Here is a 17,881-nt window from a genome sequence, read left to right on the forward strand (position 1 = left end):
ATGTGATAGCTCTTAATTGGTAGAGGTGGGGGTTCATGAACTGTTGTAGAATCTGATGAAAACTATAGTCCCTCACTGCAGTACATTGCCCACATATATGTGTGTACACAACTTTATATTACACTTTACAGCTTGTGAAATCCATTCATGGAACCTGGATTATGAAACCCCAATTAAAAATGGGTTTATCAACTACATTTGAATTGCTATAAACTTTTCCATAAGCAAAATATATTTCCATTAGTGTAAACACTGCAAGATAAGCCACTAACACATAGCTTAAGAAAAAAAAAATGTAGAATATTCATTAAATATATTGACATTTGTCAGGCTCTTCTTGACACTAGAATTGATAAAATAATACCTGACACTTAAAAAGAAAAAATAGGAGGAAATCATTTCATCTTAAATGTAGAAACAGTTAAACAAGCTAGTAGTAAATAAATAAAAACCTAAACTAGCTTAAATAAACCAAACCATTATCTCCTGGTTCACCTTAGTCTTTGAACCTATACCTGCTTATTCAGAGGTCACTCTCAGGGCAGGTAGAGAAGAAAAAAGAAACTAAGTCATCTTTCATGAACTGAATGAAATTCTTCCAATTCTAAATCAAGATTGTCGAAAAAGACAATGAGGTAACTGGCTAGACACTGTTTCCTGCAAACATAATCCCTAAGGAATGATGAATCAAAATTCCTGAAATGATCTGTTTGTAGCAAATTGAGCCCATAATAAAAATTCCAGGACTAATGTCCATTTTGACAATATGGAAGACGGCAGAGACTCTAAGTCATTCTAATTTATAATTGTTTTTGACCTTTATTTCAACATGAAAAGTAGAAAGGAAAGAGCCTATAAAAAATGTCTGTCAATCTTTTCATTGGTTCATCCTGATAACACGTTCATATTTCATGATGTGCATAAGTATAATAAAAAGAATTTTGTCCCATCAGTGAAGAACTGAAGAGGCATTAGGTTCACAGAGTGACAAATTTATGATTTTTCCATGTCTTTTACTTAATCGGAACTTTAAAGACTAATCCCAAAGATACAATGGCAGCTTAGAGACTCATAATGTTATATGCTCGCTCCACTGTTGTGCTCACTGCACAGGTTCACTACTTTTACAAGCTGGCATTGCGTCATCAAAGAGCAGTCCTTACCATTGTATAACTCATAAGCCAATTTGCAATCCAATCTTCCTGGTACTTTGTTCTCAGTCAAGAATTTAGCTGGTGGTGTACTGGAGCAGGATCACTCCAGCTAATGGGAGCCTAGTAATGAAAGCCTAGTGCTACTCAGAAAGCTTATGGTTTGACTGTTAAATTTTTGCTAGATTAACATAGGTTATGTGCCTGTAATCCCAGCAGCTTGGGAGGCTGAGGCAAGAGGATCTGTGAGTTCCAAGCCAGCCTCAGCAAAAGTGAGGCTCTAAGCAACTCAGTGAGACCCTATCTCTAAACTAAATACAAAATAGAGCTTGGGATGTGGCTGAACTGCCCCTGAGTTCAGTTCCCAGTACTCAAGGGAAAAAAAAAAAAAACAGGTTATGGTAGAAATATTTATACTATGAAACTGACAAATACTAATACCAGGGGTGTTTTAATTGTATTTTAAGAGTTGGTTTACAAGTAGACTAGTGGGCTTGTCCTTATTACTCTTTAGAAGACTCGGGAAGGTAGAAAAAAACTTAAAGTAAGACTAACAAATTCTTAAGTTTAATAGGCAAAAATGAAGCCATGGAAACAGAAAGGAATATGTATTCTACATTATTACTCTTTACTTCAAAGAGTAATTCAGTAGTATGGCTATTTTTAAAGGTCAAAGTACCTATTACAAGCCACAGGCACTTTCTGCCAACTTGAATCTATTCTTTTGGTAAAACTACAGCAGAGACTACAGCAATGTCTTACTTGTGAGCTGTGATTTAATATCCTCTCTGTTTTCTCAGTCTAGAAAGTGGAGCTCATTGTAGCATCGCTGGGATTAACCAACATCTTTTACTCCTGAACTAAACTCCTCTTGTTTTTTGTATTTTTCAAATATGATGACTAAAATAGCAGCAGAGGCACAGTGTTAATAATGGTCACAAACTGATAGCTTACAGAATGATACAAACTCCCATAAGGTATTTTTTTCCTCATAGCAACCCTACTACCTAGGCAGCAGTGTCCCAAACAGAAATTGACTTGTCCATATTGTGATAAATCATAAGCGCAGCTTAGGTCTGTTTCCACAGGCCATGTTTGTACTGCAATTCTACTATTTCTGTATTTCCTAAACTAGATTAATTCATGTACCCCTTTTGAAGAAAAATAAATCTCCCAGACACCCAGCATTGATTTACATTATTTTTATAAAAGCTATAAAAGAAAATATATTTGATTATAATGTTTTAAGGTGTGGAGCAGAAGTGTAACAAATCTGCCTCTTTTATCTCAAGTTATTTCTAAAAATAAATCAGTAAAGAAGATTGATTTAGTGGATCAATGATGATGAATGTAATACCTTTATGGTTGGCCAGAAATTGGAGGCTATAAGGAGGCATATTCAAGGGAAGCTTGTCCATTTTTATCAGTTCTATCAGAGCATGCAGGACATATGTATGATGGACATTGCTGGGATTATATATGTATTATCCTTGTGTGGAACAACAATAACAGGTCCCTTAGACCTAGGGGAGAGGCTTCTGCTGCATATCTGGAAGCATTCCACTATTCACCTCTGTCTTAAGTTTCAGACATGGGAACTAAGCAGCTAAGTCTGTGTTATGATTTGGATCTGGAATGTCCACCAATGGTTCATCTGTTGAAGGCTTGTATCTCAACACAGAAATGTTCAAACCTGGGGCTTTCAGAAACTGATCAGATCATAAGGGCTCTGACCTCATCAATGAGGTCATCATTAATGAATTAATGGGTCCATGGGCAATGGCATTATTGTGGAAACTTTAGAACATGGGGCCTAGCTGGAGGAAGTAGATCACTATGGCTTACACTAAAAGGGCATTTCTTATTCTTACCCCACATTCTCTACCCCCCAACACTGTGGTTTCATAGCTGCCACATAGTAAGCCTCCTTCACTACCGGCTGCCCACCATCATAGGAAAACATTACTTACACTAGCCAAGTGACCAAGACCTGAAGTCTCTGAAACTGTGAGCCAAAATTAATCTTTCCTCCTCTAATTTGTTTTTCTCAGATGGTGACAAAAATCTGAGTAATATAAGTCACCCTTCTTTCTTTAGGTGTTACTTGGAATAAAATCTCTTTATGACTCTTTTGCCATTTCACTTTCTGCTGTGTTAAGAAGTGACATGTTATGCAACTGTATGAGCATTTATTTCTACGTTTTATTATGCCGCATTCAGCCAATCTATTTTTAAGGGTTCCATGAATAAATAGAATCATATTTTATATTCATTTACTTCTTGGTCTTTGTGTCCATCAAACTCCCAGTAGGAAATTGATACAGAATAAATTACAAGAATTATGGAAGGAGGTATTTGAAAAGGTGTGGACAACATTAAGGAAAACCAACATGGAGAACATCAGCCTATCATTTTATAAATGAAATATATCCTGGATATTGATACATAATTTTCTTTTCTGACTGTTTAATTACTCTTTTGCATAAAAGTAAATATGTATTCCTGGGTTACTCAATAGCAAAGCTAGAATTTATTTTTAAGGAAAATAGTGTCTCACCTAACAAAACTGAGAACATTACTTACACTAACTAGTCTCTTGTTCGGTGGCTTATCTCATTTAGGAAATAAAATTCTTGTAAATAAATCACCATCCTCCCCCAGTAAAACTGAAGATTGTGCTTGGTCACATAAACTGAACTTCCTACAAAGTGTAATACCTTCTCAAGTTGAAAATATATATATATATATATATATATTCCATCCACGTATGATTTTCCTTATGTGGGAAGACATTGGATCTAACTTTAACAAGTAGCCAGGCATGAAGTGCAAGTATAAAGCAATGCTCAGTGTATGATGCAGATTCTGAATTTGTATCATATTTGTTACATACTTATACATTTTAGTACATTGATATCACATTTAATACTATTTTAGATAGAATTTTTTCAGAACGTAGTATGATTTATTTTAAAAAGTAATCTGAGAAGTAAAAGCCAATAATCTATTTAACATTTTACAACAAATAAAAAGGTTCCATGGCCTTCAGAGAATAATAATGTGAGTCATCAAAGTGGGACAAATCACTAGGATTAAAGAGATTTAAAAATTATTTTAGATCATTTTATTTTCCTTTATTATGTAATGTCTTTTTGCTAATTGTTCTGCCATTGTAGAAAAATGATAGTTGGACAATAAATTATTTTAAACTTTTGTCTTCATATTTTAAAATAATTTTCCATATTCTTTTTTTCTTTTTTTGTGTATTATTTTCATTTGATGACATATTAATTGAATTAGGACCTAGGATGTGAAAGTAAATAATAAGTTTTAGGAGTAATATCAGAGTTCAAAAAAAAGTAAAGCAGTTGACTTTTTTTGATATAGTAACAATGCTCACAAAACACTTTAGACATTAATTTCTAAAACTTTTATCATATTTTTTCATTCATAGTATCACCAAGCCGTTTTGAACCCAAAGTCTGAAGAGAAAGAAATGGTAACAGTCTCATTTCACAGACTCTATTGAACCAGTTTTTACATTTGAGAGTAGATAATCTCAAGTCCCAAGTAGTATAGCAGGGATTGGCCATGAGAATGAAGCAGGTCCTGGCTCAGATCCCAGCTCTCCCAGTTCATAACTGTAAACCTGTGCTGAGCCATCACCATGCTTGAGCCTCCATTTCCAATTATTAACAGCTATTTCATAAGCCCTCTTAGTTCAATGCCCAATAAAGGATGCCATTAATCCTTACTAGTATTGTATTAATTGTTGTATAAATATTAATTCATTGATTGAAGACAGTAATCTATTATTTAAAAATATTCAGGCTTAAGTGATTGCTGAGATAGTCACAAAACCTCTGGTTCTCCTGCATAGTCTGCACTGAGGGGGAAAATATGGCTTGTTTTCTTTATATTACTAATTTTTTTCTAAAACTTATTTTACAATATTTATTAATTTTAAATCATAATTGTCTTTAGTAAGTTGGCAAAACTAGCATTTCTGCTTAAATTATCAGTGTTTTATTACTAAAAAGTACTTAACATTTCTTATAGAAGTCTGGTCCATATTTAACTTGAAGTATTTGAGACAGCGCATACACACATGAATTGGAACTTCTTATTGATGATCTTTTAAAGAAAATCTTCAGTAAGAGTTAAATGAAATAATTGGAACGTCAGTAGAAATAACATATATTGTGTTCTATTAGGTTATAGCCTTGCACATCTGCTGTGACTCTAATATCCACTGACGAAAGCTGTCATGACAGGGAAGATTATCATTATTGTCTTTTCTGTAAAATATAACTAGTTAAGTAATTAAGGTTATGAATCAAACAAAATTAACTGCACACAGCTGTAAGGAGCTTAGTGCGTGACCAAATGACAGACGGGAAATTCTTTTGTTTTCACTGGTGATTTACCTAATGGTGAGATAAATGTCTGATGACATACAAACTCCAGTGTCCTGTCAATCCTTAGCCATTTATTTCATCACTCCTCATGATCCTAAAGGAGAGGAGTAACTGCTCAATCATCAAAGTGTGTAAGTATCTTTGTGCTGTCTGTTTGGGCAAACCTGCAAGCAACAGAAAAAAAAGTTTCAGCCTGAATTTAATAGCATATTTAAAACGGGTGAAAAGGTGCAATTTGTACAATAACATACACATGATCTAAAAATGATGTTCAGAAGGTTTAGGATATAATTAAAATGAATTTAAATAGTTTTTCCTTAGGAGAAAATAATAAAATTAATATTTGAACAAAATTTCCTAATTATGAAATTTGTGTATAAGCCCATCCATACATAAATTTTCTACATTAAATAAACCCATCACTTGATTTAATCAAATTCAAAGTCTTAACTATTTTTTGCTATGTTATGAAAGAGAGAACTTAGAGTTCAGGAATTTAAATAATTTTCTCAAGCTTGCAGACATAGTAGAACCAAAGAGACTATGAAAGAGACTAGAGAAATGCTTCAGGTTTGAGGAATCCTCTGATCAGTATGGTGAGTTGGGAGAAAAAGAGTGAGATGAAGTGATGAATAAAGGGGTCATATCTTGAAAAGATTTATAAGCCATAGTAAGTATAGAGATTTATATCCAATGAATCAAATTGCAAGTCATTTTGACCAGTGCTGTAAAGGTAGAGTAAACAGATGTAGGCCAGACAATGTAGCAAAATCTGGCTTGAAGAATAAGAGAAAGTCTAAGAAAAGGATACTTGAATTTGATGTAGACCTTTGATGAACAGAATAAGAAGCAAAGATATTCATAAATGATGGAAATGGAGGAACCGATGTGAGATCATATGGATTATTCACAAAGATGAACAACCAAGGGTGCCTAGAGTCCATGAAGCAGGGTGGTCAGATGCAGGGCCAGAAAAGTAGATTAGGTAAGTAGATTAGGTAGATTGACAAGGACCCAGAGTTAATGCCATGGACTTTGGGCTTCATTTTATAAATAATACATAGCCAGTTTAGATAGTTTCAGAACTGAAAGTAGACCAGCAGAGTCAAGGATTAAATAGAGAAGAAAAGACCAGAGGCAGCAAGTCCAGTCAGGTTGAACTACAAGAAGTAACAAAGAGCAAATGCCTTTGTCCTTATGATTATTGTCCTCTGGGGGCTCCAAAGAGCTTAAAAGCAATTAAAACATAAGGGAATAATAAGCTATGGGAACATCAAGTGTATGAAATGCTAATCCCCAAATTCAGTTTTTTCAAATTGTTTTGAATCACTGATTGAAAGGGTGTAGAGAGAGAGAGAGAGCTTGCGAGCACCAAGCCTGCACATAAAACACGTTTAAATATTTATTCAGTGTATATGATTACTAGATGGATTAGAATAGCTGTATCTATTGTACAAAAGATGTTATAGAGATCAAATGAAACAAGAGATATGAAAGCTCTTGTAATAAACATGCTATGTAAATATAATCCATTAATATTATATTTAATCCCTGTAGAAAGGTTTTGCTCTTTTTATATTATTGCAGCAACAAAGTAATATCCCCACTTGTCTTAGGCTTTGAAATGTTAAAAAAATGTTCCTTTTATAATAAAAGCTTTAGCTATGTTTTGTGTAAGTACATGAGAAAAAGATGGGGAATAATAGAGAAACAGGAAAATATACCCTTGTTTATCAGACAAGCAAAGTACAAGTGAGGATGATTCTTTCATCCAGCTTCTAAGCAATTTTCCAGTGCCTTCAATTGGCTCTGTACAGTTGGATTTTCATGGACAAAAACTTGTATGATGACTTTTACATGAAAACTGTGGTGATTTACAGAACAGTACCTCAACCCTTTGATACAGATTTGATTTTTTCTTAAAACTCTCACAATATCCTCAGTTTTGGGGAAGGTAGCATAGAAAGCTGGAAAGAACCTGGTGCTTGAAGATATACAAATCTATATGTGAACATCATTTCTGCCCCTTGGAGCTGTAGAACTCCAGGTAACACACCAAGCCTCTCTGGGCCTTTGTTTCTCCTTTGTAAACTGCTGGTGGCAAACACCTCTCTTTCAGAATGGGTATTAAGGGAAACAGAAATAGCTTAAAGACTTGGACAAATCCTGGCACATGGTAGGTAATAAATGCATGCCAACCCTATCCTTTGGGGTTGTAAGGTTCTATACTCTATTAAGCAATTCTTGGAATATAGTAGGTGTTCAGCAAACATTTTTGGAAGGTAGGAAGAAAGGAAGAAATACTGCAGACTGTAGTCTCTTTCCTTGTATTAGTAATGGTATTCTTCCCACTTGCACTTGGTAGGGGTATTATTTCTTAAGGAGCTGAAAACCGAGCTAGGTGATTAGGTGGTAATCAGGTTGTCTGTCATCCTTTTCATTTTTTTATTATGTAGAAATGCAATAGAGTATTATTTACTTAGGAAAATAAGAGTACAGTATTTCAACAAACATTGTGGGAGACAAGTCTGATTTCTTGATCTTTCTTGTCTAGGCACGCCCCTACCATTGTACTGTAAATAGAATGTTTAGTCATACAATACTTAATCTCTACAACTACAGCAATCAAGAAAGTGATCAGGATTCTTCTCACTGAATCATGTAAATAGTACTATTTCTGCTACCACCACTGTTAATCCTTTTTGGAAAGGTCTGTTCCCCACACCTTTGAATTTCCTTTACTTATTTATTTTTCATTTCTGTGAAGCCAGCCTCCTGACTTAGGTTACCTTAAGCAATGGCACATGTAATGCATGTGTTCACAGAATTTCTCCTATCTTATGCTGCCATCTGCTGGGAACATACTCCTCCTTAGTGAGGGACGCCAGGTTAAAATCTATAGCGAGCTTTGTGTTAATTACTAGCTTCTTAAGTGGTTCCCCCTGAGATGATGCGGGGGATTCACCTAGGAAAAAAGCCTTTTTGTGCTTTTATGATAGGAAGCAGAAAAGGGAAACAGTGATCTGACTAATTTTTAAAATAATACTTCACCCTGTAAACATCTTGCTGATTCATTCTACCTGTCATTTAGCCAACACTCCCTTAATGTCTTTTCTGTGCCAAGAGCTGCAGAGAAATGGTCCTTCTTTAATAGTTAGTTTACTTCTCAGAGGGAAAATTCAGAATTAAAACTAATAAATATGGTAAAATATTCTAGATGTTACAGTAGAAATAGGAGCAAAGAGAGTGGGTAAGGCAATTCTACCCCCAAAGTTAAGGTTCTTGTAAAAGCAAAGGCAGAGGATGACACTGATATGGAACAAATGCTCACCACGAGGGAAAGGCAGGAAAGAGGGTTCTGGCCAGATGCAATATTATGAACAAAGATGTTTACTTCTAAAGAGAACTGTTTGTTTGTCTTTAGTGATAAAGAGGAGTTAGTTTGATACCCCTTGTATTTTACTGTATGTGGATTTTTAATTTTTCAAATAAATATCAAGTGAAAAAATTTAAATTTTTATATGAAAATCTTATTTTAATAATAAAGAGTAAACAGTGATATGTGAAAAAACTCAGAGAATACTATATATTTTTTGTCAATGGCATTGTTAATGTTTAGTAAACATTTCCTGTATTACTCAGATTACTACTTCTGTCTTGAAGAAGATTTCATATTACTGGAGCCCTGATAACTGGTTTCCTGCAGTATTAACTCTAACAGGAGCTCTTTTTATGGTGTGCCTCTATGCTGGTGCATGGTGCCTCTTCAAAGAGTAAGATTTTAGTTTTGCTTCCATTTGAATTTGTTTGAGTCTCATAAAACACATCAAGAATGGCTTTAAAAGACCAGGATGAAAGTGGAAAGAAAAGGTTGAGATAAATTCACCTATTACTTTTAGTGCTTGGTAAATGTTATCCTCGCTGATAATCGCAACAAAGCTAGAGAGAATAGTACTTCTGTTTTAGATTAGATTCAGGATGTTTTGGTTCAAAAGCTAATGCTCTTTCTCTAAGTGATCAATCCAATGATACAAGCTTTAAAACAAAACAACAACAAAATAAAAAGGAAAAAAGAAATGAAATTTTGAAAGATACTACAGAAAATAAATAAAATTTAGTTGGTACATATGTAAACAATATTTACCTACCTAAGGATAGATAGAGGTCCTCAAAAGATAAAGAATTGCAATAGTAACTATAGGAGGATCAAATTCATTTAAAACTTATTGCCTAAATTCTTATGGTTCAGATATGTGACAGGTGGCCAGAATACAGAGATGATAACAGATAATACCTGCCCTCAAGGAGCACCATCTCTGGTAGAAAGGACACAGGAAAATGAATAGTTACATTAGATTATAAAGGAGAGTGATAGGGGGCTAATTAGGATTTAAACATGTTTCTGCAATATACTTAACTCACATGGAAGGATTGGGTAAGAAATTTTCATGGACGAAGTGCTACTGAAGCTGGCTTTTAAAGAGCCAATGGAAAAATATAAAAGACAAAATGTAGTTTAAAGTGATTTTTTTTCTTTTGAGAAGCACAGAATGGAACATAAATAGGTTAATTAATATGAACTCTACAGTTTTACTCATGTTAGAAAGTAATGTTAGTTACTAGTAAGGTTGTTTCTTATCCTGGAGGATGGAGTGTAGATTCCACAAGGTAATATGGGTTAGCCTGAAAGTAAAAGTTTAGGAAGGACCATCAAGAGGTTGTGACCTTTATATGAAGTGGAGATAGTTCAGTGAACTTAAATTTCTGTTTTGAAGGTGACATATACCTTAGAATATTATGTGGATTTGTAATGGTAGTATCAACTGCCTGAATAAATAATTTATTATTTTAAAAAACAGTTATTAGTGAATTAAGAAGGTACAATCATTGTGTTTTTTTAAAAAATTTCCACTTCTTCACTATGAGAAATTCCTGGTCTTAAAACTAGCTTATCATAGAGGGGTCTTGTAGATGTGCTACAACCAAGCATGACAGAAATTGAAGTGCTAAAATACAGTATCTATTAACTAGAAACTTCTCCCCTGATATCGAATGTCATATATATCCCATACTTCCCCCTCAATGTAGAAACGTTATTCTGAAATATTTTTAACATCTAAAGAGCTATTTTCTGGTTTTTGAGGATACCACCCAATCCCCCTAATAATTATTTTTATGGAAGTTTTATTAAAATGAAGGATAAAATTATAAAACTAATTTATTTATCTTTATAAAATTAAGTATATTATGTTCATTTTACAATTCAAAAGAAATTCTTATTAACTGGCATATATTTAAGAGATTAAATTGTATTTTTGTTTTTTGCATGGGAATGGTTAACTGGGAAACTCAATGCTAGTATGATTGAAGCAGGTAACTACGTTTGATAAAAAACAAGCACATCGGTTTCATTTTGTAAATGTCTTCTCTGTCCCCCACCCAATCTCCTTTAACTTTAGTGTTCCTGCCTGTTCAAGATTATTTCCTCACTGTCACAAACATCAGCAGCATCAACCAAGTCTCACTGCCAAGGAGCCAGGGCAGGTACCAAGGTATAAGCAGATTTGATGTTTTAAAGAAAGAAATTTTAGTTTTTACAAGCTGGTCCTAAATGCTTCAATAGACATGAAATTTAGAAATACAAGATTTTGATTGACATTTTAAGAAGTTACATTTCACCCTTAAATTCTTTGTCAATTTTTTAAGTAGCCCAAGCTTAATTCATCAATATTTATTGACTACCTAATATTATTTCAATTATAGAGGCATACTAGAGAGCAGAATTGCATTTACAAATGCTCATTATGACCTAGTATGAGTTTTCTGCTGCCATTGAATAGGATTAATACTGTTTTCAAGTCATTTAATGATAAGAGGCATAAGTGTCCCAGGGATGAGAACAAATATCATGTTTCAAGAAACCCAATGAAATATATAAACTTTTACTTAGAACAGCATCGAGATCCATTACTTTATTTAGAAGAGATAGTATCTGAGATTATTAATAATAAACACTTCTATTAATCTTAAGAACATAAGTGATTCTGATTTATAATGTCTAGGAGGCTATTAAGAGATACTTAATAGACTATTTAAATATAGCATTATGTAGTGTTGGCTTACCTATTGATTTATAAAAGAAACTAATGCATCATTTATTATTTACATAACCACTAAAATATATCACTTGCATTAAAGATTAAATAAATATTTCAAAAATTTCTTTAACACTTTTTGTAGGCATGGAAACTCATTGAATAGTGTTCCCAAACCAAACACAAAACCAAACTTACTGCCTGGAATTCATCAGGTAAGGACAAAAAGAACTCATGTCAGAGATACTAGAAGTTATTCTTGCATTTTTCATGGTGTCCAGACAATAAAGCATTTGCAAATAAACTGTCGTAAATGGTAATTCATAAATCAAAATGGGAGAATGTATGCACTTCAGTTGAGTGTGGAAGTGAAAATTAAGAAAGAGCTAACATTCTATTTTAAGTGCTTGACATTGGTGACAGTGATGAATGAAATTATATAGCAAGAGAAATCTATATTGATGGTGTATTGGTGAAATGGCTTTCAAATTTCCTTCACTATGTTTTCTCCCTTTTGAAGAATGAAAAAAGGTAGGTTAAATTAAATTGCAAACCACAATGTTTTGTTGAGTTACAGGATTAATTTTTATTTGATTCAATGTCTTTGGAGAGGTATTTTCCATTTAATACCAAGGTTATTAGCATATATATTATTCTAATCGGTAATATTAATTCAATAGGCATTTATGCAACACTTAACTATCACAGGCCACTCTTCTGATTACTTGGGAGAATTTAAGGAAGCATAAAATATGGTTTTTGTTCTTCAAGAACCCATAATCCAACTGGGTAGAGATATAAGTAAAAAATTGTAGGGAATAATATATGGTAGTTTTTTATTTTATTTTTCTTAACATGCACAGTGCATCTAATCAGCTCCATACGAATTCAGAGAACAACAAGGTCCTTGTGAGGTAGACCAGTAAGAGAAGACTTTGTAAAAGAATGAGCACTGGAGATATGGTGAATAATTGGTGTGTGTTTATAGATGGGGAAGAGTGGGAAAAGGTTGCATAGTCTTGGCATGAAGCATGGTGAACAAATGCCAACACTTTCACAAAGTTTTCTTCCACTTGGGCCAGTATTCCTTTCTCTTTTGCATTTCTCATACCTTTCATCTTCTCCAGTTCTACAGGGCCTACATGTGTCTCCTCATTGCTCTCCTACCACATATTATTTTCACCTTTGTGCACTAATGGAAATGTTCCTGAAGAACACCACCGTGGAATTTAAGCACAAACACTCTGTCAAAGCTGAGGCAGGCACTAAGTGATTTACCTTTTCTACAATTCTTCCTTGCACAGTGTACATCTCTTTCTTCCTTTACATATTATTGCCCTTTGGGGTGTGTATAATTAGATTTTAACAATCCTTACCTATTTCTATTATCATCCCCTAATCTTTCAGTGACTTTAATTTTTGGCTTCCAGAGTTTTTTTCCTACAATACTTCCTGGCATCTTATAGCATATTTAACTTTCACAGAAATTATCAACATTTATCATGGCTGATCATTCTTTTAACTCCTATGTTCTTGCTCTTTTGTCCTTCTTCCTATTCTAGACACCCATTCCTATGGTCACACCCAAGACTGTAACATCATCAATAATCATAACACTTCAAAAATCTAGTGTTCAAATATCATATTCTCTATTATCCAACTTAATCCAAAATACTTAGATATTTATTAATTTATTCCACATCATTATGCTAAAGACCATGTTTCTCTTTCTTTCTCCATTAGTTCTCTAATGTCACTTTACTTGTCATCCTGATAGGATTTCATTGTCCATCACTGTTACTCTGTTCACATAGAGTTCACTCTTTGTCCCACCATCTCCTTCAAATTCAGGTAAAGAACTCAGTCCTGATTAAAGCAATCTGTCATTGAATCTGTCACTGAATCTGTGGCTGCATTTAAGCAGCAGTGTGTTCCTTTTGAAAGTAACACAATTATGTGCTCTGGACTCAGTTCAGATTTATGACCATGTTTTCAAATCGTAGCTCAATGTAATCACATCAGACTATAGATCCCAAATAAATTCATTTTTACCACCTTCAGTGATGAAAATTCACAGCTCTCCTGCTTTTCTCAAATCTTGAACACATCCATCTCTTCTCACTCTGAACTGTGATTTCTTTGCACATTTCACAAACAAAAGACATATCTGATTTAAAAACTCTCTAAGCCTCTAAAAACCAATTTCACTAACATGCCTGCATCAGTACCATACATTCTTACATCCCAAGTCCAGAGAAGTGTTCCTGTTTCTGGGTATATCCATCCCCTCCAGTTATAATTTGGGTACCCGCATCTCTGGTCTTCTCATGGAAACATTTTCTATCTTTCATTGCTAGGTTATTTATATTACCTGACATGACTTAAAAATCTACTACTTCTGAAGTACTTCCTCTGTCCCCGTTCACATTTTCTGTAACCATCTCTTTTCTGCAGAGTACTATCCTTTGAAATAGTTGTATAAGCTGACTATACATAATTTCTCTCCTCCAAGTATCTACTCAACTCAGTGAAAGATCTCCACATATTCGATAGTCCACTGAAATAGCCATTATATAAATTGCCAATGACATATGATTTAGGAGAGGTATGACCTAATTCTGATTTCTCTATACTTATTGTTATCAAGTCAATAGGAAGGTGATAGTGCACAATCTTTCTAGCTGCCCTAAGAACACTGTGTAATGGTGAGCAGTATTTGGATATGACCTCAGTACAGTAAAATGCTCTGAAACTATACGGAGGCTTTCCGTATGTGTTAAGTAATGACTTAATGAATAATTAGATAATTAGATAAACAAAACAATTATTTTATTCAGTTGTCAGATTTCCTGAAGTATGAATGACTTTAGTATAGTGGGCCTGTGAATTGCAAAGTAGTAATTCTATTAGGGATTATAAAGTCATTGACAATGTCACTGTTGACATTTAGGAAGACAATTTGGAATAAAATAATAATTGTACATGTTTTCTTCCAGCTGTCAACAGTGTGATGGGCATGCAATTGATCCTGGCAAGAAGCAGAATATGGTATCAATATTTCTATGTCTAAAAAAGTACTTTCTAAACAGGATCAATTCCACAATACTAAGGAGCAGCATTATGGTGTGATTAGTGTAATGTTAAATTTTGATTATGTAAAATATGCTTAACTTAAAGAATTATAAATGCTTATTTTTGATTAAAATTATAAGTACATTATAAGTTGTTATATTGTTTTAAAAAATCCATTATTTAATTTTCTTTATCACAATGATTCATGAATTGTTGATATACTTTTTATTAAAATCTATATTCTGAAATTCACAAACCCTATTCTTAAGTAGTTTCAAATCCTTTCTCCATATCCCCCATAAATCTCCTATTACTACTTGAATAGACTTAATTAATCACTTTTGCCTGCCAAAACCTCCCTGTTTCTTTCCTAAATTTCTTAAATAAATTCAAACACTACTTCCACAATTACTATGTAATGACACAACTATTTATGGACAATATCGTGTGGGCATGTTCTAAGTGCCAGTCTCTGTGGGCAAAAAGCACATAATGTTCAGTCCTCATGAAGCCACAGAGAGGTAATAACATTCCAAATTTTTCCACAAGGAAATAGAGACTGGGAACTAAATTTATATTGTCAAAATTCCAAATCCTTAGCAAATGAAAATGAGCATAGTCTTTACCATCCCTAGAAATATTCAATCCCAAATACATTTCATCAGTTCTATGAGTATAGCACCATTTGTAGCTTAGTAAGTTCGTCACAATGTTTCATGCCTTTATTCTTTGTGAAGAACATCATTACATGTATTCTAGTTATATCACTTTTTCATTTTATGCTCTGACTGCCTTTACTCTTCCTCAACTAGCTAAGTCCTATTTGTAAAACAAGACAGCTTAGATATCAAATCACCTGAAGAAACTTCCTTGAATGGGTGTGTCTCCACTTTGTTCCTAAAACACCCTCACATATGATATCATTGGCCTCTATCTTTGTTTTTCTTCTTGGAAGAGAGTGTGAGATATTAATTGGATGTTTATCCCCGCTGCCAAGTAAATATTAGGCACTCCACACATATTTTCTTAAGAGGGGATTTGCTATTTAAGAGATTGCTGGTAACCTTTAAGAAGGTAAATATCCTAGTACAAGGGAGTAACGACTGAATGAAATGAGTAATCAGGTGTAAGCTGTTCTTTACTGAGATTTCCTTGCAGAAGGGGAGAAAGAATAATAGCACAATATAAAGGGATACCTATAGATTATATTTGTCCTTTAAAAGTCCTTTTTGACTTAAGAGATAATCCAAAGCATCTAGGAAAAAAATATAATTTTCTTAGAACAGGTTACAACTCCCTCTCTCTCAGATATATATGTCTGACTCTGTCTCTTATCTGTGTAATGATAAGGGGGAGATTTTACTGGAATTGCAAATGGAGTTAAAATGGATAAAATTTTGTTCATATTTTAAAGAGATACAGGGACAAAAAGGGGATTGGGAATACAGAGGGTTATCTTGGACCCCTAAATGCATCACTTAGTTTTCATATAATTTGGAGGAAACACTCAGTCTGTTTCAACTTCAGTTTCCTCGCCCATGAGCTGGAGATATCACTCTTATTAAAAGGTGCTGACATCTGTGTCCTAGTCACAGCAGTTCCCCTTGACTGGGGCTGGGAGGTGTTAAAGGCCTACTTATCTCCCAGGTGATTCTAAGTGTGCATCGGGATTGATTGAGACACACTGCCCAAAGTAGAAGGACGGACATTCAGTGTCCTTTTCGTTCAATTGCTCTAGCCCCGTTTAGTATTGAAATAGGTGGACCCCATCAGGAGGAACAGGCTCTGAAAAATGTAGGAAGAAGTGAAGCAAGAAGCAGAAGCTAATAGATAAGATTGAGAATACAATAGCCAATAGGAGGAGGGAGTTGTTCCTCCTGTTGGAACTGTGATTGAAGGGGGTCATCCAAAAGTTCATCTATCTGCAGATAGAGAGAAGTATTATGTCAGGTGAGCTTTGAATAACATAAATTAAAACAAAATAAAAACATTTTTACTACCTGTTATTCATCTTATACTTGAATGAAATATGTATAATAAAAAAATGTCATGTCGATTTTAAATTTCGTATGCTCCCAGATACAGATAAACCTCCTGTATGCCATGGAAAACTTGTCAAAATAACAACTTCATGTCTCCATCAAAATTTCAATAAATTTATTCAGGAGTCAGATTTTCCAAGACTGCCTAATCCTAATAATTTATCTGAGATGCTTAAAATATTATAGATTTATGGGCCCCACCCCAGCTCTTTAAGTAGAGGAATTTAGATATGTGTATTTTTAACCAATATTCTGGATTATTGTGAAGACATGAGTAGTTAGAAAACACCAATTTGAATAATTGTCTAGCTTCCAGACTGATTAATGTACCACTTGATAATAGCACGTGATACCACTATCACAAGACAAAACTCTCACCTTAAAATCAATTTAAGAAAACAATAAGGTTTTTTTTGAAAGGCCTAAATAATGTAAGAACAGGGTAAAAAATAAAATAATAACAAAGGCTTTTCATGAAAATCAACTGCCTTCCTCATCACCCCATGTCACCCTAGTACACACCTGCTTCTGTGGCAACTGTAATTGTATACTAAAAGTTAATAAATTATAATCCATGCTATATTGTGGTTATGTAAATCCCTTACTGAAAGACAAATAATATTCAAGCATGCCATTTTATTTGTTATATAATCACTCCTATCAGGAAATACATGTTCAGCAACAATCCCAATACATCTTTCTGTTGTTAAAACATTCCATAAGAGTGTTTGCATTTGAAGTACTGTACTGTTTTATGACATGTTTCAGAAATTTAGACAAAATATATGCTATAATGTGAAAAATAGCAATAAATAAAACTCCTAGAAAATGTTCTACATTCTTTAGATTGCTTTGTGCACCTTCTGTCATGTGTGTCCCCAACCTTAGAGGCCACTGCTATAGTCCCAGAATTATAGGCTCTAAGCTACATAAAGGAGGATATTGTTATCATTAAGATTGAGTCATTGGCCCATTTGTTAATTGGGTTATTTGTTATCTTATTGTTTAATTTTTTGAGTTCTTTGTACATTCTGGATATAAGGGCTCTATCGGAGGTGTGGGGGGTAAAAATTTGTTCCCAGGATGTAGGCTCTCTATTTACC

General features: G+C 33.9%; 1 protein-coding gene across 1 annotated transcript in view; it reads left to right on the top strand.

The window, feature by feature from the left end:
- LOC308643458 (cadherin-related family member 4-like) overlaps nt 1-11,137 on the top strand; it is a gene marked incomplete at both ends in the record, with an annotated part of 106,925 nt that extends 95,788 nt beyond the window's left edge. Inside the window, 2 exons of the mRNA XM_081283293.1 lie at nt 9,212-9,342; nt 11,029-11,137. Coding sequence (XP_081139419.1) covers nt 9,212-9,342; nt 11,029-11,137 — 240 coding nt within the window. The remainder of the gene's footprint in view (nt 1-9,211; nt 9,343-11,028) is intronic.
- Between the last annotated feature and the right edge of the window lie 6,744 nt (nt 11,138-17,881).

This window comes from Spermophilus citellus (genome assembly GCF_964194105.1).
Source record: "Spermophilus citellus genome assembly, chromosome: 3".
Classification (NCBI taxonomy): domain Eukaryota; kingdom Metazoa; phylum Chordata; class Mammalia; order Rodentia; family Sciuridae; genus Spermophilus; species Spermophilus citellus.